We start from the raw sequence: 22869 nt of genomic DNA, 5'->3' as shown, positions 1-22869 counted from the left end.
GGGCTGTACCTGTGCGGGGCTGTACCTGTGCGGGGCTGTACCTGTGCAGGGCTGTACCTGTGCGCGGCTGTACCTGTGCGGGGCTGTACCTGTGCGGGGCTGTACCTGTGCGGGGCTGTACCTGTGCAGGGCTGTACCTGTGCGCGGCTGTACCTGTGCGGGGCTGTACCTGTGCGGGGCTGTACCTGTGCGCTGTGGACGTGTGCACGGACCCACCCGCTGTGCCGGCGCTGCTCAGGGCTGTAGTGCTGCCCTCGCCTTCAAGGGGCAGCGCTGAGCGAAGCACGCTGAGGCCCTTCATGGTGTCGGGGCTCAAGTGCTCCAAAAGACCTGTGTTAAAAATAATCCGAGGGAAATACTCGTTAGAGGAGAGTAACAACTTAATAAATCAATCTAGTATTACTGAAATCTGGATGAAGCACAGTCTTTAACATTATGTCACAAGGAAACGTTCTTATCAAGTTATAATGTAATATGACACCAGATTAATGAGGTGTGTTGTATGTCTGACTTGCATGTGGCACTGTCCAGTCCATGAAACAGAGGTGTTTCTGTAGGAAGGATATGTGTAGAGTTGAGAAGCGGAAATGGAACTGCTTTAAAAACATAAATCAAGTGATATGTGTCATTCAGTTGTAATAGAAACCCTGTTAAAACTGAAGGTGTACAGGTTTGTGTCCTGCTTCTGTTTTGTCAGCCACCCCTGGGAAACTGTGACCACAGCTGCCATGAGGAAATATCCAAATCCCATGAACCCCAGCGTGGTTGGAGTCGATGTCCTGGACAGACACGTGGATCCCAGTGGGAAGCTGCACAGCCACAGGCTCCTGAGCACAGAGTGGGGAATTCCCTCCATTGTGAAATCGGTGAGTATTTCGTCACAGAGCCAGAAAGGGATCCCTGCAGGGAAGGGAAGCTCGTGAGCCAGGTGTTGTAATAGACGTGTATCATTTCATAACTTTCATGGTTTAAAAATACAAGCATTAATATATCAGGAAGGCTCAACAGCAGTACATATAGTGACTTCCCAATAGCCAGAGATTGCCTGGATCTAAGATTGCTTCCACTGGGAGGATTAATCTACCTCAACTCAAGAGTTTTCTTTTGAGTTAAACCCTAATTCTGTTGTCTTGGTGTCTGTTCAATGCAATTATCACTACTTACACATTTAAAGGCAGGAAAAATTGCATAATTAATCCCATCTATGTTTGCCTGTCCTCCAGCTCATTGGCACCTGCAGAACAAGGACATATGTTCAGGAGCACTCAGTTGTTGACCCTGTGAAAAAAACAATGGAGCTTAAGTCCTGTAATGTAAGTAGCTGTGTTTGTGCAACTGCAATGGATTGCAGGGCATTAACAGCACCTTGTGCATTTGAAAAGGAAAGTCATCTTAAAAATAACTTGAAAATTGCATTAGAATAATACAAGTGAAAGGTTTCAGTAATGTGGTTATAGGTGACCAGTTCTGTTTTTCAGGAAGGAGCTTCTAGGCTTTTGGAGTTTGTCAGGACTGAAGCATCTGAACATACTGATGAGCAGGACAGGAGGAGTTTTGGGGGTGGGGGTGGTATTAAAAAGAACTTTTTTAAAGCCACTTGGTGTGGGTACACTGTGACTGTTTCCTAATTGTGTAACACTTTGCCCTCTGGACTACTCCATCTGTCTGATCCCACTGTGGAAATGTTCTTATAAATGTGGTAGCTAGTAAACGATCCAAAAAAATTAAGAGAAATAGATCAGCAAATGCTGAACTTGGAGATTTCTCTGTCTTGTTCTACAACCCTATACTTGGAGGAAAAGTGTAATGTTTAAATGCAATATAAGCATTAGTTTTGAAACTGCAGTTTTATTTGCTTAATCCCTTTAATAATTGTATCAAGGGGTAATCTTGTCTAATCTTATCTACAGATTTCATTTACAAACCTCGTGTCAGTAGATGAGAGGCTTGTTTACAAACCACACCCTCATGAGCCACACAAGTAAGTACCTCTCTGCTCTAAGATTGCTCTGAAGTAGTACAGACTTTGCTTTGAAAATTTCCATGGTTTCCCTTGAACAGAAGTTGAGGTTTACATGGCCTCTGTTATGGTAACTTTAAAAAAGGATTAAATGGACTGTCATTTCCTCCAGTGACACTGCTTCTGCAGAGCACCACTGGGACACTTCGGGTCATGCTGTAAAGGAGCCCAGTTCAGCTGTTCAGGGGGTGTCCTGTCTGGAACTGAGTTTGTACATCTGCAGTTTCCAGCCCCTGTTTCTGATCTCTCCGTCAGCCTGAGCAGAGACTCTGCACTAGAATGCACATTTATCTGCCTTTAGTCATTAATTTTGGAGGTTTGTGTTTTGGTGATTGGTTGGGATTTTTTAAGGCAAATTTAGAGTTTACTGAGTCTGTACTGCTGGAAGCAGTGATAACTCAGAAGGATCATTCTAGGGATTCTGACATAGGAGTTTTTTTCTCTCATGACTGTCAGAAATGTTAAATCCCTGTTGTTGAAGGGAATGTTTTTTAATACTCCTTTCCTGGTATTCAGATCTTGTGTTTCCACTCTTAATGTCCTGCTGCTAAAGATGGAAATGGCTGAGTGCCACAAAGGAACATTTGGACTTGATGGGCACTCTTGGCTTTTATTTTATGAGTAGAAGCATAAACCAGTTCTGTGTTACACAACCAGGCTGGTGAGGAAATGCATTTTTTGGGGAGGAGTGAATTGCTTTCAGCAGTGCATTCTTTTTTAAACTACTCAGAATAATTCAGTTTCCTGCTCTCTGTTTCAGAACCATTCTGACACAAGAAGCAATAATATCTGTCAAAGGTGTCAGTCTCAGCAGTTACCTAGAAGGGCTGATGGCAAACACAATTTCTTCTAATGCTAAAAAAGTGAGTATGATTTTTGTGTAAAGTGTGTTAACACTGGCTGAATGTCAAAGGGAATAAAAGCCTCTGTTTTACTTTTTGGCTTTGTCAGCAGTCTTAGGAAAGGGCCACATAGTTCTACTGCCTTTACTGCAGAGTAAATGCTGACTGAATGCTCAGTGTGGTGAACTTCTTCCTCTTTTTCCTCTTGTGAAAGAAGATAATAAATTATTTTTGTCAAAGGTCTCTGAATCCTCACCAGAGAAAACATCTGCACTCACTTGACAGTCTGGCACTGTCATTCTTATGCTGCCCTCTTGATGCCATCTATTAGTTTTTGCTGTTGAAAAAGGATGTACATCCAGACAGATCTGAAGTAGTTCTGTGGGAGTAATGACATGTTGTTTTAATTGAGAGTCTGTCCTCTAGGAATCCAAAGGTGTCTTGAGTTCAGCCTCAAGAACAATAAAACAACCTGGATAAAAGGGCTTTTGTGGATCATAATGTGAGCACTGTTGACCTAAGAGATTGTTTTCATGAAATGTAAGGCAGAACATGTTCCTGCAGTACTCCAGTTATTGAAATAAAAAATACCAGAGGCATGTATTTCTGTACCTTTTCTTTTGTCATTTCCAGTAAGACAGGACCTAACCAATTTACTTCTTTACTAAGATTTATCCACTGCTAAACTTTTCTTTAACTGCAGGGCCGGGAAGCATTGGAATGGGTAATTAAAAGACTGAATGCTGAAATTGAAGAGTTTGCAGCTTCAGCAAGAGGAACCATGAGGAACTCGATGGCAGCAGCAGCGTTTGTAGAGAAATGATAGTACTTATACCTGCATCACTAACGAGGCTTAACGATCTGCAGCTTCTCTCCAAGCCTAAATACATGTATCCTTTGTTATTTAAAGGCATACCTGTGTATTAGGCACGTTGCAAATTTAATTTGGAGAAAATCTGAATTCTTACTAAGGCTGAGGTTCAAAGGCTATTTAATATATTGGGTCAGCTGGACTGAATTTCGGTTACAGATGAAGAGATAATTTTCAAGTTTAGTTCCTGTATTTACATGAACACTAACTTAGAATGTCTGCAGATACAAAATAGCCTCACTTAGTGATGAGGCTGCACATGGTGGAGGACACTGGCATGTTAGGCTAATTTCTGTGGAACTTTTATTTTGTATGTGACTTCTGGACTACCTCTTTTGGGACCAAGCCCAAAATTAAGCAGAATGGTTGTTCCAGCATTGTTCTGTTTGTTGATTTTTGACAGTTGTGTGACACAACTCAGTTTAACAGAAAGCTTATTACTTGATGCTTGAAATACAAAAGAATGTACAAAATATTTTTGATAAGCTTTTTAACTTGTTTAATGAGGTGAACTAATATGGTACTCAAATTATTTTTCAGTCAGTGTAGGTAAAACATCAAATTGTCTCTTACCTACCAAGACCTACCTTCTGTTCCTGAATGCAACAGTAATGAGCTGGGCATGCAGTACCTTAAAATAAAATTTTATCTTTAACTTCTATAAGTATCTCCATTTCTAAAAACTTATTATATAAAGGGGTACAATAAGCATAGAGCCTGAAAATCCTGCAAGCTGCTACAATAGTAGGTGTTCACTTCAAAGAACCAATTAAAGACAAAAACCCCCTTGTGAATTTAGCTAAAGAGTACCTAAACATAAAAGGAAGTAATATTTAACAGTATACATATTAATCTGATCACACTCCAAAGATAACGTGCTACATCAATTGAATATTGTGTTGTCCTTTAATTTAAACAGTGTTCTGAGTTCCAGATTAATTTGCTCACAGCACAAGGCTCTTTGTGTTCTCAAGGGTTTCATTTAGTCTTCTACAGTTCTTGGTACTCGCTGTATGTTCTTGGTACTGTCACCAGTCATTTGCTGCAGGAACTTAAAGGTCAGACCTTGCCATCCTTCCTTACATCGTGTGCCAGTGTGCTGGTAGTGTGGTGACCTCAGGAGGGGCTCTGTCCCGTGAGGCTCCTTCAGTGTGACAGAAAAATGCAAAGGCACAGCCCTGAATTAGCTGATGGTGGTATTTTGGTGCCAGAGGCTTTTCCTGGAAATTCGATTCTAATCTTACAAGTGATTTCAAGACTCCCTCTTAGCCTTTAAGAAGTGTAATGTCACCTGTCCCAGCATATTTTATTTTGCATGCCATTTCTGTTATATCAGATTGCCTATTGAGTAGTGTCTGCTGTGTAGAGAACCAGGTTATTTTCAGTGGTAATCACACGAGAACACATTCTTCTGTAAGGTTTGTGTTGGGGGAAGAAAACAGGTATATAGATATATAACTTTTAAAAATTTAACTATTCTAAATATTTTTCTAAAATGAAATTGAGACTACCTTACTAAATTAAAGTCATTGAGGTTTGCCATGCTTTTACAGGAGATTATTACAACTGAAATAGCATTTCAATTTTTAAAGTATATGTGAAACTTCTGCAAAACTGTACCATCATTTCTGATAAAAATGCTTTGCTTGAAACTCATTTTACATGTTTGGTTAGCCATTACCATCAGCTGATATTTTAAAAGTTTTTTCTTTTCCAAATTTTTCTGCACTAAGGGCTGCATAGTATGAACTCACTTTGGCCCTGCACTGAAAAAAAACTTAAATGTTTAATTTTTTGCAGGCATTCAACAACTTCTTAAATGATAATAATTTTCTTTCTTCTATTTTATTTATGTGCCTGCATTCTCATTCTGTCAGAGTATGGCTTTCTGTATGTGGCGCTTTTTAAATAAAATTTTATTTGAATTCTGACTAGTTCCTGAAACTTTCTGGTCTATTTGGGTTTTATAATTACGAGGTGAGTAATCTGAAATAAGTGGGGTGAAGGTGAAGAAATACTCTGGAGTGAGTGGCTTCTTTTATTGAAATGCATATCCTGAAATGCACATTCACAGCTGCACATTTTTTACTTCTTAATAACTCTGCTTTTCTGCAAATCTGACACATTAACTGGTGACCACATTTCACAGTTTGCTGTGGAAAATCTGTGGAAAGATTTCCATCCTGTGGAAAGATTTTCACTCTCCTTGGACTGAGATCTGTATTCAAATTCCCTGTGAGGAATGGGGAATGCTATGGATGAGTCCACCAGTGGGAGTGACCTAAGGCAGTGCAGGGAACCTGTGGGTTCTGGGGTTGGAAGGAATGGAGGAGGTGGGGGGTAAGAAAGGATCTACAGCTGGAGGGACAAAACTGAAGGATCAGGAGGAAAGAAGTGGAGGGGGGAAAGGGGAAGGAACACAAGGAGCAGAAAGGGCAGAGGTGGAGGAATATGGGGTAAATAAATCAGTGGTGTGGTCTCTGATCAATCCCTCCTAACCAATGGGTGTCAGCACCTGTTTAGTCACACAGCAGTTAACTGTAAATGTAAAGTTGTTTGCTTTGGAAAAAAGCAGAAAAAACTTGAACCACCATTTCCTACAACGTTGCTGATGTGTCTGTTGTGGTCTCTACTTGCAGTTAAACTGTGCAGTCTAGCACGTTTCCAATAAATGTCAATAAATGCTAAGTAAACCTAAGCACCCATTTTCTGGTAACTGCAGCCTTTTCAAGCTGCTGACCCTGACAGCTGGTCGGTTCAAAGGGAAGGTCAGCAGTCTGTGGAGGTTCACGGTTATGGAAGAATTGAAGAGTGCTGATAAAGAGCCCTTGTGTGGAAGCACTGAGTCACTTCAGAATCCTTCCCTTTCTGAAGGTGAAGGTTTTTCTTTTACTTGCACAGGACCTGTTATTTTCTTTCTTCAATAATTTGACAGCTTTGCTTTATTTGTTGCTCTAGAACTAAATTATTCTAAAAGTAAGTTTACGTGTTACAACCGAGCTAATTGCTTACCTTCATAAAAGGAGACAATGCTGTGTTTGCCATCCCTCTTGCCTGGCTGTGCTGTCCTACTTCTTCCTTTGGTCTTCACAGCCTTTGTTGACCCAAGTCAACTTGTTGAGCCAAAAAAACGTGACCATGAGAAGTGATACAGTCTTTGTGCAGCCACCAGCAAGCACGGTGAGGTGCTGAAAGAGGAGAAATGTAGGAAGCTATTGGGTGGGCTGAAATTATATTGCCTCTGCAATGTGTATTGCAATAATTTCATATTGCATCTACTAGAGAGAGTATTTGATGTTATTTTAACAGTAAAAATTATAGCTCTGTAACAGTACCATTGTTAAGTTAAAGTCTTCCTTCTCAGACATGTATATTACAAAAAGTTCAGCACACAATGGCTTTTACACATTTTCTCCAGAACAGTCTGACAGTCCTTTAATCAAAAAGTTTAAAAACAATGAACGAAAAAAATAGTATCAGCTAGAGAATATACATATAGTCCAGCTGAATATATCACCTAGAATATAATGAAATTACCAACATATGTGGTATTTTCCTAATCATATACCCCATCCTTTTAACACCAAATTAAATGAAACAATTGCCCTTGCTGTGAACTTTGATGTGCCTAGAGCCTGTTCAATTTGTAGATGCCTTGCTAAGAAGTTTGTTTTCTAATATGGCAAGTAGCAATATTTGAGTGAGTTCTTGTCAACAGTTTTTTGGGGGACAGTTAATGTCACCTGGGTGTTTTTTAAACTTTTATTCAATGGTAGCATCAACTGTGGACAAAATGTCTTATGTTATCATGCTATTCTGTCATAACCACATTTAAAAAGTAGCATAGCCAACACAAGTCAATAAACACATTAAAAGAGGAAGTAATGGACAAGATTCTTAAAACTTGAGTGTACCTGAATTCTGCTCTGCAGATCCTGGGTCCCTCCACAGGCTATTTATGCCAGATTTTGTAGAATGGACAGCTGAGAACTTGGATGACACTGCAAAATTACTTTTGCTTTGAATCCAGGTGTCCAAAAGTTAAAAAATAATATCTTCATCTGCTTCATCAACTAACCTCCAAAATATTGTCCCGTAGTAGGAAACAGCACAGAACTGCAACTTTACCTTAAGATTAGAGCTGATTTTAGGGTGTGTTTTCTGCTGATGCTCTGTGCAGAGTGCTGTGCTTGGCCAGGAGATTTACCAGATGACCCGCATTGTCATCAGCATGGCATGAATTCCAGTGGCTGTGGAACAGATTAGGGTCATCAGCAGAGAGAACAGCAGAGCTTTACCAGCACAGCCCAGTATGGCTTACCCAGGCAGAGAAAGGAGATAAACCTACAGCTACCCAAGGTAGGAAACGTTATTACTGACCTGTACATTTTATACAATGGTGACCATAATTCCATGTTTCTTCACAGTGTTGTTTCATAGGAAAAAGTGCAATAACTGCATCATTTTCAATGAAGACAGAGGGAACACAGTGAAGAGATTATGGAATTTATAGTCTGTCAGACACCGGCTTTTTGTTGTGTTGTAATTTGCCTTTTGTTTAAATATTTGTTCTCCCCTATAAAATGCACTTGAGAAACTTCTGAGATTAAAGATAGTCACAAAATTGTAGTGTTTTTAGATAGCAAGGAATTTTTAAGGGCTTAATTATTTTTATGTTTTATTGAGAATACAGGGCAGCAAGCAAACTTGTGATTTCATCATAAGCTATGCATGTTTAGAAAAATTCATTTGGTTTGCTTTTTGATCTATAAACATCGTACTCTTGAAAGAATTGCAACGTTTTTGCAGGAGCTGTAAAATTACAGAAGCATTACCAATAAATATTAAATGTACTCAAGAACTTTTTGGGGGTCTCATCTTTGGTACCTAAGCTGCGTTTTTATTTTTTTTTTTAAGTTTGGTAATTTTAATGTTTGCATAGTAAGACAGGGTTCAACTTCAGCCCCTGTTCAGCAGACACCTGCTCCAGTTAAGAGGTGACCTCGGTGGGAGTGCAGCCGTGGTGATTATGTTAAATCCATTACCCACGCATCTGGACACTGCTTGTGTAATAACAGGGGCAGGGCTGGGCTGTGTTCACCTGAGGAGCTGCAGCTTTCTGAGGGACCACTTTGTTGGGCCATAAAATACGACTGTGATGACTGAGAAACTTCCTGTGCTCTCCTGTGCCCACAGAGACACAGAGACACCAGCGGGTTTCAGCTCCGCTTTGCAGCACAGTCTGGAGATGAGAGAAAGCAGCTGTGGATCAGCCTCTTGACCTACTCATACTATAATTAGATGCACCTTTATGAACTGAAATATAAGCTGTTCCCTTTTTAATCATATGTCTGCCTTCCATCACAGTTTCTCTTTAGGATATTTTTGTTAAACAAATCAAAAATTACTGTTATTGCACCGGTTTTATGTCCAGATTTATTTTCATAAAATCAAAGTAACAAAATAAGACCTCTTTTTATCTGAAAAATAAGTAGACCTATAAATGTGTGCCTCTTGGACACAGAATCAGTTTAGCATACTGCTGGCTTCCAAAAACAATCCTGCACATGCTGTGCAGAAAAATACCGTTTTCTTTGCCAGTTTCTTTACAATCATCAGGAATATCCATATTTTTTAGTTGATGTTATGAATCAAAAGGAAATAATCTCTCATATCTTTATAGTCAGAGGCCCAGCTTGACTTGCTGCCCTTTATAACTGTGTATTTGTTTAAAATCTCTCTCCACAGCCAGTAAGCAGTCTCAGATCTGAGTATCCTGTGGTATTCAGAAAAGAAAAGCTAAAGTGTTTTAATTTCCATTCTATTACATAACTATTATTTTATTCCAGACCTTCAGGACAGGGAGATGGCATTTGACAGGAGGGTATTCTTTGTCAGGCTGTCAAAGATGCTAAAATCTGGTTGAAGAAGAACATTTGCTCCTGCCCTGGTTCCCTGGGAAGGAGCAATGCTCTCAGTAAGTCTGTGAGCTCTTATTACTGGAGCTTTTCTGCACCAAAGGAGAAACCACTAAGAGACCTAACTAAGCACACAGTTTAAATCTTTATTTTCAAATTAAAATCATTTGGGGTCATGCTGTCTCTTTGTTTTGTTTTGGTGTGTTAATAGAGACCTTAAGTTTAAAATACTCCTGATTTAACAGCAGTCATGTTCCTTGGCTTTTCAGTGTCATCTCTTCAACATACCTGGACCTACTTGGTCTCACCTTTTTGGCCTCCCTGGACCCCTTCAGTGTCAAGACTTCAGCCTCCTGGGAACTCTTTAAAATCCCCTTTTCAGATTCTTTGGATTTATCCAGTCTGAGCTCTTCATCCTCTGTTGAGTTCTCCAGTCTCACTTCATCGTCTCTGGACCTTTCAAGTCTCCCATCTTCAGCCTCCTCAGATTTCTCCAGTATCTCCTCTTCAATCTCCTTAGAGCTCTCCAGTCTCACCTCTTCAGATTCCTGGGAGCGCTCCAGTTTCTCCTCTTCCATTTCACTGGACCTATCAAGTCTCACTTCATCAGGCTCTCTGGATCAATCTGGTGACAGTTCTTCCATCTCCTTAGATCTCTCAAGTGTCACCACAGATTTCTCCAGTCCTACTACTTCACTCTCTCTAGACCTCTCCACTCATACGTCTTCGTCCTCCACGGATGTTTCCAGTCACACCTCCTCAGCTTCCTTAAACTTTTCCTGTACAATCCCTCCATCCTCACCAGGCATCTCAGAGAACAGCTCCTCAACCTCCTCAGAGTCACTAGACCTCACCGATTTTAACTATTTCCTGTTTCAGCGCTCCTCTGAATTGTCCTCATCCACCTCTCAGGATGTTTCCAATCTCATCTCTACACCCTTTCTGGATGTCTCCAATCTCACCTTTCAGGATGCTTCTTCCCTCACTTCCCCAGTTTCTATGGACATGTCTAATCTCACACCCTTAGTTCCCCCAGACCTATCCACGCTCACATTCCTGGATGTTGCTAATCGCAACGCTTCAGCTTCCCTTGATCTCTGCATCTAACCCCCCTAACACATCCCCTCTCCCTGCAACCTCTCTCTGTCCTTCTGAACCCTCCTCCTTTATGTGCTCTCTCCTAAGTTCTCTCTCTGAAAATTCCTATCTGAGGAAATTTAAGGGCTTTCCAAACATCTCCTGGCATCTGAACAGAACTGGGCATGGAAACAGGTCGTACAGATCTATATAACGGTGCCTTGTAACAGCTGCATAAACACCAATATATATTCTGGATTTTTTTTTGTAGAGGACAGTTTCTGTCCCTGATCTGATTTCCAGGCTGCCTCAGCATGGCTGGTACCCCTCCCAAATGTTAAACTTTTTCAATTCATGCCGAATTTTTATCTGTCAGGACCAACAAACAGTAAATAGAGCTGAATGTGCAAATAATTGCATATCTCCATTATGGATTTAAATCTGAGTTAATTTCACAGAATTGCAGGTGGAGGCATTTCACAGAGAGGCACAGAGAGAGAAGATAATTGTGGAGAAAAAAGCAGGTGAGAGACAGGAGGTAGGGAGAGGACTCAGAGAAGGTGTGGGGCGGGAATAGAGGGACACGGAGCTGGAAGAAAAATGTCCAACACTGCTATTTTGGCCTGGGGTGCCCATGAGGCTTGAAATAATCTTACTGCTAATTATTTTACCTATCAAATCATCAGATGTTGCCATTAAAGCAGCATTTATATGTAACATCCCCTTTATCAATATATGTAAGTACTGCAGTGACCTGTCTTGCATCCAGTGTGCTGCTTAGGTAGCAGAGAGTGGCTTCCCTTTGGTGCTGTCTTGTATCTTTTTGTTGTCACTGCTGTAGTTGGGGTTTAGAAATCAAATATCATAACACTGGCACCTTTCTGGGCTAAAAGGGCAGAAACATATTTGTCATAGCAAGTATTTTCTCACTGATTTAATTTTTGCAGGTTGGAAAACTTTGTTCCAATATGCCGTGTCTGTCTCAAAATTTAGATAATTATGACTCATACAAAAATAAAAAAGGAAATAAGAGCACTAAATAAAAATTATTTTCCGCCTCCTATGCTAGTTGTTTCTTTAAAATTAAGTACAAACACTTGTAAGACATGAATTTAAGAAATTAACTCCAAATTCAGCAGGAGCAGGTATGTTTAGCAGTTTATAAAAACCCAAAAATCACAGGTTATTGGTCCAGATCTTACTGTCCTGCAGAAAGACTGGAAGATATTTTGGTTGAAGAGTTGTTCTTTTTGTTCTGGTAACTCTGTCCTGGCCATGTGTGGTTTGTTTATTGCAATGGTTCTGGACTAAATGAGATCTCTTAATAAAGTTGAAAGTTATCCTGTGCTTTAAAAATGGTTTGTCTCTGGACTGAAGGAAGCAAGAGAAGAGGCATGCAAAAGTGCAAGGATTTATTAAAAACCCAATATATAATCTTCTTAAGTCCTTAATTATTTAAATGAACCTTAATTATTTAAATTTAGGTTAGGACCAAACTGATCCTTATCAAATGTCATTAGAGTCTTGTAATAACATTTTGCTTATTATATATGGAAAACTGTCTATTTTTCCATTGTGTCAACAGCTGACAATAGCTTCTAGTTTGCTATGTCATCTTTTACAGATTTGTTTAGAGCAAATGACTGGATACGATTTCAGCTGTTTGCAGAGTCTTACATCCAGAGGAACCCCACGGCAAGGCACCATGTCCAAAGGAGTAAAAAATCCTCCAAATTGAAGCCAGTCTGCCTAAAAAAAAAAAAAATTCAACATTGGCTCCACATGCCTGTAAATGGTTTTCTTTTAGCGTTTCATCTAGAAATGGCACAAAGGGACAATGACAACTGATTTAAACTGCACAAAACATCCCTTTAACCACTTGCTTGGATTCTTAGATTTCAACGGGACTGCTGAGCAACGAGTTAATGCGTAACTAACATAAGCGCTGGATAACTAGCCATTTGCCTCACAGAAGACTTGGGCTTTAATTTCTGTCCTTTAGTTAATTGACATGTGCTGTGTTTCTGGCGAATTACCGTCCCTGAACCACGGAACCCCACATATTCACTCCCGTGATTTTGGACAGCGAAGCCACACCTGGAGGCGAAGCCGAGACCTTCCCAAACCGGGATGGCCACACGCCTTTCCCAGGCAGCTTTACCGGGCTGAACTGTGAGACTGGAGGGCGACACCCCCACGGCCATACCCCATCCCCCTCAGGGCCGCGGGGCCGCCCGGCCCGAGGGGAAGGGGCGGGGCGCCCCGGGCGGAAAGGGCGGGATTCGAGAGCCGCGGATGGGCCCTCTGATTGGCCAATGGAGGGGCGCGGGGGCGGTCCCCTCGCGCTGATTGGCCGGCGGGCCCGTCCCGGCGGCGCGCGCTGACCTTGCCCAGAGGAGCCGCAGCCATGGTGGCGTATTGGCGACAGGCCGGGCTCAGGTACCGCTGTCGCGACAGCGCCGCGACGACGCCGCGGCTGTGGGGACGAGGGGCTGCCGGGGAGAGCTGTCAGCGCTGGGCAGGGAGGGCTGGCGCGGTCACAGCGGTGCCGCTGCGCGGGGAAAAGGGGGTTTGGGGCCAGGGGAAAGGCGGCTTTGGGGCCGGGGGGATGCGGGTTTGGGGCCGGGGGGAAGGTGGGCTCTGGTCTGACCCCGCTCTGTCCCCTTATCCCCAGTTACATCCGGTACTCGCAGATCTGCGCCCAGGTCGTGCGGGCCGCCATGAAGCCGCAGTACAAAGCGGAGGCGGAGAGGGCGGCGGTGGCCACGGTGAAAACGGTGAAGCCCAAAAAGGAGTGAAATGTGAGTGGGTGGGACGGGCCGGGTGCGTGGTTGGAGCTTTGTAGTGCGAGACAGTGATGGTCTGTCACTGCTGAGTGCATTAGTCCCCGCTGTTTGAGGAGAATCAGCTCCGACCTTCAGGCACGGAACTGAGGGGGTTGGGGCTGTCAGTGTCCTGATTACGTGTGGAGTGGCTTAATCGCATTAGTGCAGTGGAGTGAGGTGTCCTGTCCAGCAAGCCCTGCTTTTGGGGGTTTGGTCAGGCTTTTTATGGGCTCACACAGAGCAGCTGGGACTCTGTAGTGATGCCCGCAGGTTTCCATAGTGATGTGCACTGGTCTGTAGTGATGTTCAACTTTCATATTTCCTCAGCTCTCTGAACTGCTGTTTCCCCTGCTGGCTTGTAAGAGTTATCTGCTGTTGGTGAAAGACAGATGCTATTTGTATCTTTATTCATGGCATTGCATAAATCACAAGCAGCTGAAGTGTCTTCTGTTCTGAATAGAATAGCTTCTGTTCCTGATCTGAAATTAAATATCATTACCTTTTGTTTCAGGTGTACCTTATACATATTCTTGATTCAAATAACTCAAATAACTTTATATATACTCTCGTAGGAACTGATCTGTGGTGAATAACAGCAAACTGCAAAGCTGTAGGAAAGCTCAAGACTCTGCAGCCTGATGTCACATCAACTGTAAAACTTGCCTCTGTATGTAAATCAGTATGCTAATAAATGTAATGGCTGAATGTGTGCAAAGTGTTGTTCCTCTTGAAACAAAGTTCTCCATTTTGCAGAGACATTTACTTTTCGCTTATGTTAAAATAAAAGACTGTTTTTATCACAGTCTAGCATTCAGTAGCAACATCTTTTTATTCTTAAGGCAAATCTCTTGTTGGGTTTCATGCTGATATTTCAGGTATGTAAATGACTGAGGGATTTAATTGTTTAAAACTTTTCTGCCTGCTACATTTTAATTATTGGTTTTGGAAAAAAGTTTTCTTCCCTAAAATCTCTGTCAATGGAGAATATAGGGATATAATTTCAGTGATTAAAAGGACCTCTGATGGCTCTGTCTGATGGAAGAGGCACACTGTTGGCTTTAAGGGAGGGACATCCCAGTCCCAGTAGGGGTGGAGGGTGACACTCCACCTGCTCTTGGCTGTGGGGCAAAGTTATCCTTTCATCTGGTTTGGGGGAAGTGTTGGCATGTTCCTGCTGTGTGTCTTCACATTGTCCCACTGCAGAGGAGGAACTGCAGCTTAGAATGGAATTCAGGGTCATTCCCTTACACTGAGCTCAAACATGAAGCATTACTGTTCAGAGTACAATAAACTTTCACTTCCAAGAGTATAATAAAACAAGCTCCCACTTTTTCCTGTAATTCAAAGTTAGTCCTTGCAAGAATATTTTTTTTTTTAGTATCAAATGTTTCAAGTATAAAAAGTATCTTACAGAATGGTATATATTTTTTATTAAAAGAATATTCTAAATACAATGTTAAGTAGAAGGCTGTGGCAAGAAATTTTTTTTCCTGAAGTCAAAATATGGTTTTGATTTAGTGATTGCCCTGGAACTTACATCTAACAAGCTACAAACCATTCTATCCTTTTTGTTGTTCTGAATGTTAGGGAAAAATTTACAGTAGTTAGTACACAGGATTAAAAAAATACCACACCAAAACTTTTACACAGTGTCACAACTTTGTGTGCTAATGTAACTCAACGTATAGTTTAAAACAGAAATAAACCACACCATGATAATGAATACAAGCTCTGCAATAATATAAGCCAGCAATGTGAAAGAACTATTAAAAGAACTTTAAAAAAAAAAGAATGTACATATTCAGTCTTTTGCCCCATCTTGTTTCTTCTGCCCTCCCCCTGCAACTCAAGTTGCTGAACTTGTCTGCAGATCTACATCAGTCTGTGGAGTGACAATAAAACAGACACTGCCTTTCCAGACCTTACAGATATTCACGTGTTCCTAAAACAGTTACAAGTTCACAATCAAAACAGACACTGTGTTTACCTGAGAATAAATAAATGTGATGAGTTGACAGCGTATTTTGCTGTTGCTTATAATCCTGATATATATGTACACAGGCACAGTGGCTGTATAGTACATTCAGTATCTGGTGATTATATACTAGAAGTGAATACATTTACAAGACAGGCTGTTATGAGACAACTCATCTCCTTTTTGGGAGCGATCAGTGTCAACAGTTGTTTAGGAGAGTAAAGCAGAGCTGCCATCAATTTCAAAAGCACTGTGTTGTAAAATTGGAGCTGTTTGGCAGATGCAGAGAAAAGTTCTGAAGAAATGTCTAATTTTTGGCTACTGCTTTGTCTTTAGTGAATGTCAACAGGCTTATTCAGAGTGTTTTGACATTGTTTTTATGCTGCTTCCTTTTCTGGGCTCGCTTCCACTTCCACCTCTTCGAATTCCTCCACATCTGCAGTGGCATCCTGGTACTGCTGGTACTCAGACACGAGGTCATTGGTGTTGCCTTCTGCTTCAGAAAACTCCATTTCATCCATGCCTTCCCCAGTGTACCAATGGAGAAAAGCTTTCCTTCTGAACATGGCTGAGAACTGTTCGGAGACGCGGATGAAGAGCTCCTGGATGGCCGTGTTGTTGCCGATGAAGGTCGCTGCCATCTTCAGGCCTCGCGGGGGGATGTCACACACAGCCACCTTGACATTATTGGGGATCCACTCCACGAAGTAGGAGCTGTTCTTGGTCTGCACAGACAGCAACTGCTCATCCACCTCCCTGGTGGACATCCTGCCCCTGAAGATGCAGGCCACGGTCAGGTAGCGCCCGCGGCGAGGGTCGCACGCTGCCATCATGTTGCGCGCGTCGAACATCTGCTGCGTGAGCTCTGGCACGGTGAGGGCTCTGTACATCTGGCTCCCCCGGGCTGTCAGTGGGGCAAAGCCTGGCATGAAGAAGTGCAGGCGAGGGAAGGGCACCATGTTAACAGCCAGCTTCCGCAGGTCCGCGTTCAGCTGGCCGGGGAAGCGGAGCGAGGTGGTGACGCCGCTCATCGTTAGGGACACCAAGTGGTTGAGGTCACCGTAGGTGGGATTGGTGAGCTTTAAAGTTCTGAAGCATATGTCATATAGAGCTTCATTGTCAATGCAAAAGGTTTCATCTGTGTTCTCTATGAGCTGGTGGATGGAGAGGATGGCGTTGTACGGCTCCACGACCGTGTCGGATACTTTGGGTGAAGGCACAACACTGAAGGTGTTCATAATCCTGTCGGGGTATTCCTCCCTGATTTTGTTGATGAGAAGTGTGCCCATACCTGAACCTGTACCACCACCAAGAGAATGGATCAGCTGGAACCCCTGAAGGCAGTCACAGCTCTCACACTCGTTCCTGACCACATCCATGACGTTCTCAATCAGTTCAGCACCTTCTGTGTAATGGCCTTTGGCCCAGTTGTTTCCAGCACCTGAATTACCTGTAAACAGAATCACAGAAAGAACAGCCACAAAGTTAACAGGAGACTTTTCAAAGGCTACAACAAAAGGATATCAAAGCCCATTTTGGGCCAGTTGACTCCAGTTAGTTTGCTGGCAGCATGATGTACATACCATGAATAAAGTTGTCGGGTCGGAAGAGGGGGCCTATTTTGCTGGACCGTACACTGTCCATCGTACCAGGCTCCAGGTCCACCAGGATGGAACGGGGCACGAATTTATGGGCTGGAACAAAACAAAGTGAATGCAAATGATTGCTGTTAGAGGTCAAAGAGACAGCCTTGTGATCTGCTCTGAAAAGTCCAACCCACCTATAGTGGTTTAGGTTTTTTTGAGGGGTTTTTAATTAAAAATTGCTCTGCCAACACCTGACAGTGCTGAGCACTCACAGAAAGCCTCGTTGAAGTACACATTAATCCGCTCGAGCTGCAGGGGTGAATCCCCACGGTAGTTTCCAGCGATGTCAATCCCATGTTCATCACCAAGCACCTCCCAGAACTGGAAAAGGAATGATGTACAACACACTTAACAAAGCTTTATTTATTTTCAGCACACTCTCCTGCTGCTCTCGTGCTGCTCTCATTCCAAATGGGAACTATGCCTGAAGCAGGGGATGTTTTGCCATTTATTTATTAGATCAGAGCAGGGATCCTCCTCTCCTCCTCCCCAAATAAGTTCAAGAGAAAAGTTTAGTAGGCTGTGTATACTGCTTAGCTATCACCCATGCACTAATAGGTGGAGGCCCTCAATTTGTTCCCTTTATAGTAAAAAAAAAAAAAAACCCATAAAATAGTGTAAATAACAGAGGTAGTAGTTTGTATGAGCTTAATAAAAAAAGTCATGGAGGAGGTGGATAGTGGAGGGTTGCTTTGAGTCCTGTCATGCACAAGTGTGACTGTGGCATGGCAAAGCTGCACAGGCAAATTTTTACATGAGCAAGGCTTTCCACGAACAGCTGCTGGTCCTAAATGTCCTATCTTGACGCTCATATGTCTTGTGCTGGGGCTCTTATCTGGAGAGCAGCCACAGCAGTGTTCATGTAGACACACCCACCCACTGTAATGACCAGGCTACTTTAATATGAAAGGTCTGCTGGGTCAGCATCCAGTCTCATTTTGAGTGTCCAGATACATCATTTCCAACATGTGCATGGGGGGTGTGTTCTTTTCCACAGGTCTTAATAGACATAAGGGGTTTGCAGGTCAAAGCCAACAAAAAAAACACCTTTCACCTCTCACACTGGCTGCATTCAAACCAGCTGGGTCTAACATGACATTCCCTGGCCATCCACAGCTTCATGTTCCATTAAAAGAAATCAAGGTGAGATTTGTGGGAGCAAGAAATGGAGGAAGAACACAACAGAGCAATCCCTGATAATTTTTTTTACTACTTCCTACTCATAAATAAGGATGAACATCACAGAGCAGAAGCAATGGTGAATTTTTTTTTCTCCTAGCATAGAAAGTCAGTGATAGTGACTTCTCTCTGAGTAACAGCATTGGAGTGTTTGAACTACACAAAAATGCTCCAAATTACTTCTGCCTGTCACAGGAGGCCACTTTGTGTCACTCTCAGGAAAAACTAACTGGCCACTGATAGCACAGGTCATCCTGTTGATTAATAAGATCCCATATGATCTGTAAGGACCCTTCCAACCCAAAGCATTCTATGATATTAATAAATATAATGTGGCAGTTGCTGCTGCATGGCTGAGCTAAAGTACTGGAATCACAGCTTTGCAGCCCTTGAATTACTGGCTCCACCACTTGTCCCAGTATTTTGTAGACTAGATTAGTTCTCCTGGGAATATGAGTCCCAGAAGGAATGCTCTGGAGCACCTGTAATCACTGTGCCATGGTTATTGTAGATGAACATTAAGCTTTGCACGAGGAGCAAGCCCGTCTTTTGCCTTTCATACCAAAATACTCATCTTCCCTGCTAGCATGCCATTGAATTCCCAAAAGTCCCCATGGTTGGGGATGATGTTTGATGATGTTTGACCCATTACCACTGACTGAGGAGCAATACTGAAAAGAGACCTTACCTTGGCTCCAATTTGGTTCCCACATTGCCCAATCTGAAGATGCACAATTTCACGCATTTTGTGGAGCTCGGACCTGCTGGTGGCCACAACCTCTCACAGGTTCTCCAGTTGCAGTCCCCAGAACGAGCCCTCTTTCTGCTGCACTATCAGCTACACCCAGCACAGCCCATCCCAAGGGGCCTTTTTATATCAGAGGGACCGTCACTCAGCCAGAAGGGGAGTAGCCAACTCCTCAGGCTGCTCAGCATTTCACAAGGAGGCAAAATGCCTGTTTACTGCCTGGGGACAAAAAGCACAGGTGCTTTTCTGAGTGCCTTGGAAAGGAATATTGTAACATGCACCCCCTCACAATTAATTCCAGATCTCTGCAGCAGTGTGATGCATGCATTTATGTGCACATTCTATTTGTGTTTCATTATTTGATGTTATACACAATATATATACAAATATATGTGCATATATAGAGATTACAGCCAAAAATGAGTGATCTTAATTTATTAAGCACATGCGCTTCTGCCACATAATTTAAATTTTAGCATCATATGAGTCATACAGGACACCACCCATATTTAAACCAGTGTGAGCAGTAGCTTCCTATAACTACAACATTCAGCACATTGCCAGGCAAAATTGAGTTCACTAATAGTCATCATTCCCAGTGTCTGACTGCATGAAGGAAGGGCACAGGATCAGAACCAAAAAATACTTTGTAACACATAAATGTAAGACTGCACTCTCAGTGATGCTTGTTCCTTAAACAATTATGAGTATCCCCCAATTTCAGCCAAAATCTGAATTAACTTGTGACTAACTTGCATAGATGCTCTCTCTCTTAATTTTCTGTCATTAAGAAATACAGCATTTCTAATATTTCTTATTTTCTTATGTCTAAGATGTGCTTCAGAACTTGCCAGGAAAATGCTAGAGGTGAGCCCCCAGTTCCACTGAAGTTCACTGAACTATAATGTTCAAAAGGAAACAATGTGAGGGGGAGCAGAACACGACCCAGTCATGTTGCCTGCTGATAACCAGGACCAGTATCACTGAGCAGCAGAAACCCCAGAATGGACTGTCTGCTGGAACTTGGAGCAGTTTCTTTACATGTCAAATGACTGTCACTGCTTTGCAAGTGTTCCTTTTAAGGATGGCAAAAGGAACTATAATTAGGAAAACACCTCAAATTATTTTATATAAAATGGTGACAGTGGAAGGACTTGACTCATTGAAAGTTACTACTTTACCACTCTGTGGGTTGCTAGAGATAAGGAACCTCTGCGCTTCCATATTGTTTCAAAAGAAAAATCAGCTTATTCCAGACTTCCCCCCCACCCTATATGACTTCCACTTCTCCCACCAGCCAATGAAGGAACAGACAAGTGCTCCTAAGACAGTTTAGCACCTAAAGTGCATTGCAAAAGAGTAGCGAGCAAACATTTGTCATCCTCTGCCAAGCTATGAGTATCCACAGTAGAAAGCAACAAAAGCAGGACTCAGTTCAGGTAGATTAGTTTTGTTTCCTTAGAACACAATTATTTTATCATATTCCAGAAGATAAATATTCTCTAAGCCATTTAGTTTACTCAGCAAGATAACCAAACCATTCTGTTCTATCTCCACATTGTCAATATATCCCACAATGGCAGTGGGTGTCTTCTAAAATTTCCTAAGAAAATTCTCAAAAGGTTATTTGGACATTTACTTTGAAAGCAAATCTCATTTTATTCATGCACATATTTGTTTTCTCCAATGATCTTTAGCTAAAAGTAGTTGTGCAACTCTGAGCTGTGTATTCAGTTGCTGCATTCTGGATGGAAGCTGCCTCGATACCATGTGTCAGAGAGCTGCTGACACTAAATAAATACTACGGAATATATTCATCTACAATAGACACAGCTTATGGAGAGGCTGAAGATGCTAATTCACTGTCCAGAAAGTTTGGCAAAATAATTTCTGCAATAAATACACTGGCTGAATGCATATACAAGGAAAGGGGGAAAAAGGGAAGTGGAAGAAATTTGCAATCACTTGATATGGGTTTTTCTTTTGCTAGAAATAGCTCCCTGAAATCATGTGCCTCCTCTGAAGCACTTTCATATAGAGTCTAAAAAATTATGGCACACGACACCAAGTACCTGGGATGGTTTGTGAAGCGGATGTGGGTTTGGGGCTCTTTTGCCCCTTCTCCCCAACTGCTTTTCCGTGAACCTCCAAGCCTGGCTTTACCCAGATGTGGTCTGTGAGGAGCCTGTTTCTCTGTAGATCTTGTTGCAGGCCTGTCACTCCTCAGCCCTGGGTAACCCCAAGCCTGTTAACTCCCAATGCACTTCCCAGGCCCAGCCACCACACATGTGCCGCTGCAGATTAGCGGGGGAGCGTCCTCAGGGCCGGAGGGAACATGGATGGGCTGGCTCCAGGGACTGTTGGCACAGTGAAGATTAGGAGCAGCCTGGCACTGGGCACAGCCTGGCCCACAGTGTCTATTATCAGGCTGCCAACTGCTTCCATTGCCTTCGGAGCGGACCCCAGATACCACAGCCCTGGTCGTGGCCTTAAGCTGAGACCACAAACAAGCCAGGTTTTTGTGGTTGCTGGGCTTTTTTGTTGTTGTTTCTGATTTTTTTGATCGTTTTGTTGTTTCTTTTTTTTTTTTTTAAGGCTGCCTACTAGCAACAAAAATGCCTGTGCAGGGAGGCATTCTGGGATACCTTTTGTGTTTTAAATATGGTTTGCTTGGGAGGAACTGGCTTTTCAGAGCAACCAAGAAGATTGTTGAGAAGAAAGCCTGTTCAATTTGAGATAGGCCTGGCCACAGGACACCAGATAATTTTAAAGAGATCTGTGACTGGCTACCAGATGAGCTGATGCAAGTCTCAACTAACCTGGGCTGGGTGCATCAACCTTAGGAATGATACCAAAAAAACAACAGGAATAAAAAGCACTTCACATTTGCATTTCAATTAGTAAGTAAAACTATTTAACCTGCCTTGCTCTGGCAGGTGGTCCAAGGAAATAAGGCAGGATTGCCCACTGTAAGTCATCATCAGTGTAATGAGCCCGTGTGATTAAACAAATAGGTTTTGGTACAAGGACAGTGGAAGACTGAGCGGTTCATTACCTTCTTCTCACTGCAGATCTATGACCTGGCAAAAACGTGGGGCTTCAGGATGTGAATTCACCTGCTGCACAGTGCCTTTACCTGGGCACTACTGCCACAACCACTGTCACTGTTGAGTTTGGAGCACTTGGTGAGTTGCCAAATAAATTAACTGCCCAGCAGTCAGGCTCCATTCCTGCTCTGCTCCAGGCCTTTTACAAAAAGTGCTGAGAACTATGGAAGAAAAGCTACGAGGGGAGAACTGTCTGTGGTTTACTAAACCTGTTCACCAAACATGAAAGCTCCAGTTAATATATGGAAAAGAGACTGACAAGCAAACAAAAAAACCCAGCCTGCTCTCTGCAGTGTCACAGTTCCTGGTCACAGTCTGGCACAATGCTGAGGTGTTAGGCCAAAGGTAAAGGAACCTATAGGCCTGTCCCAGATAGGAGTCCTCTTGTCACAACCCCTGTGACCAAATTACTTCACTTTTGAGCGCGTGAGCTGGAGACTTCCCTGGGGGGGCAGAGAACGCGGGCTCTCGGATTTGTTCCTCATCCCTACAGATCGATCAGCCGCCCTTGGGAAGGGCTCAGGGAGGCTGCCCTGGGCATCCTGGAGCGCAGCTTTTCCCTGAGAGGGGGCCATACCCGCGGACTGAGGACCCCGGGGGAGGGTCCACGGCCCTCGCCCGCCGCAGGTGAGGGCGCCCGGCCCCGCCCCGGCCCCGCCCT

The 22869-nt window shown here is 42.8% G+C and overlaps 3 protein-coding genes across 4 annotated transcripts; 2 read left to right on the top strand and 1 right to left on the bottom strand.

Moving 5' to 3' along the window:
* The first annotated feature begins 473 nt into the window (after positions 1-473).
* PRELID3B (PRELI domain containing 3B) lies at positions 474-5677 on the top strand. The gene is made up of 6 exons (XM_027645816.1): positions 474-493; positions 698-866; positions 1224-1313; positions 1911-1981; positions 2781-2883; positions 3566-5677. The coding sequence occupies exons 1-6, from the start codon at positions 489-491 to the stop codon at positions 3683-3685; spliced, it is 558 nt and encodes a 185-aa protein (XP_027501617.1). The 5' UTR covers positions 474-488; the 3' UTR covers positions 3686-5677.
* A 7383-nt stretch (positions 5678-13060) lies between these two features.
* On the top strand, positions 13061-14262 carry ATP5F1E (ATP synthase F1 subunit epsilon). Its single transcript, XM_027645818.1, has 3 exons — positions 13061-13167; positions 13403-13529; positions 14126-14262. The coding sequence occupies exons 1-2, from the start codon at positions 13136-13138 to the stop codon at positions 13524-13526; spliced, it is 156 nt and encodes a 51-aa protein (XP_027501619.1). The 5' UTR covers positions 13061-13135; the 3' UTR covers positions 13527-13529; positions 14126-14262.
* Positions 14263-14960: 698 nt separating this feature from the next.
* On the bottom strand, positions 14961-19924 carry TUBB1 (tubulin beta 1 class VI). Of its 2 annotated transcripts, none has more exons than XM_027645812.1 (4): positions 19042-19924; positions 17383-17495; positions 17112-17308; positions 14961-16978 (listed from the first exon to the last, which is right to left on the bottom strand). In XM_027645812.1, the coding sequence occupies exons 1-4, from the start codon at positions 19096-19098 to the stop codon at positions 15906-15908; spliced, it is 1440 nt and encodes a 479-aa protein (XP_027501613.1). In that variant the 5' UTR covers positions 19099-19924; the 3' UTR covers positions 14961-15905. The 2 variants fall into 2 exon arrangements, with proteins under 2 accessions (XP_027501613.1, XP_027501612.1); XM_027645811.1 differs by having other exon boundaries at positions 17112-17222; positions 17387-17495; positions 19042-19746.
* Positions 19925-22869: the final 2945 nt, after the last annotated feature.

This window comes from Corapipo altera, unplaced genomic scaffold (assembly GCF_003945725.1).
Source record: "Corapipo altera isolate COAL_440 unplaced genomic scaffold, ASM394572v1 64, whole genome shotgun sequence".
Classification (NCBI taxonomy): domain Eukaryota; kingdom Metazoa; phylum Chordata; class Aves; order Passeriformes; family Pipridae; genus Corapipo; species Corapipo altera.
The sequence above is the reverse complement of the archived record's forward strand: the minus strand, read 5'-3'. Positions and strand labels throughout refer to the sequence as shown.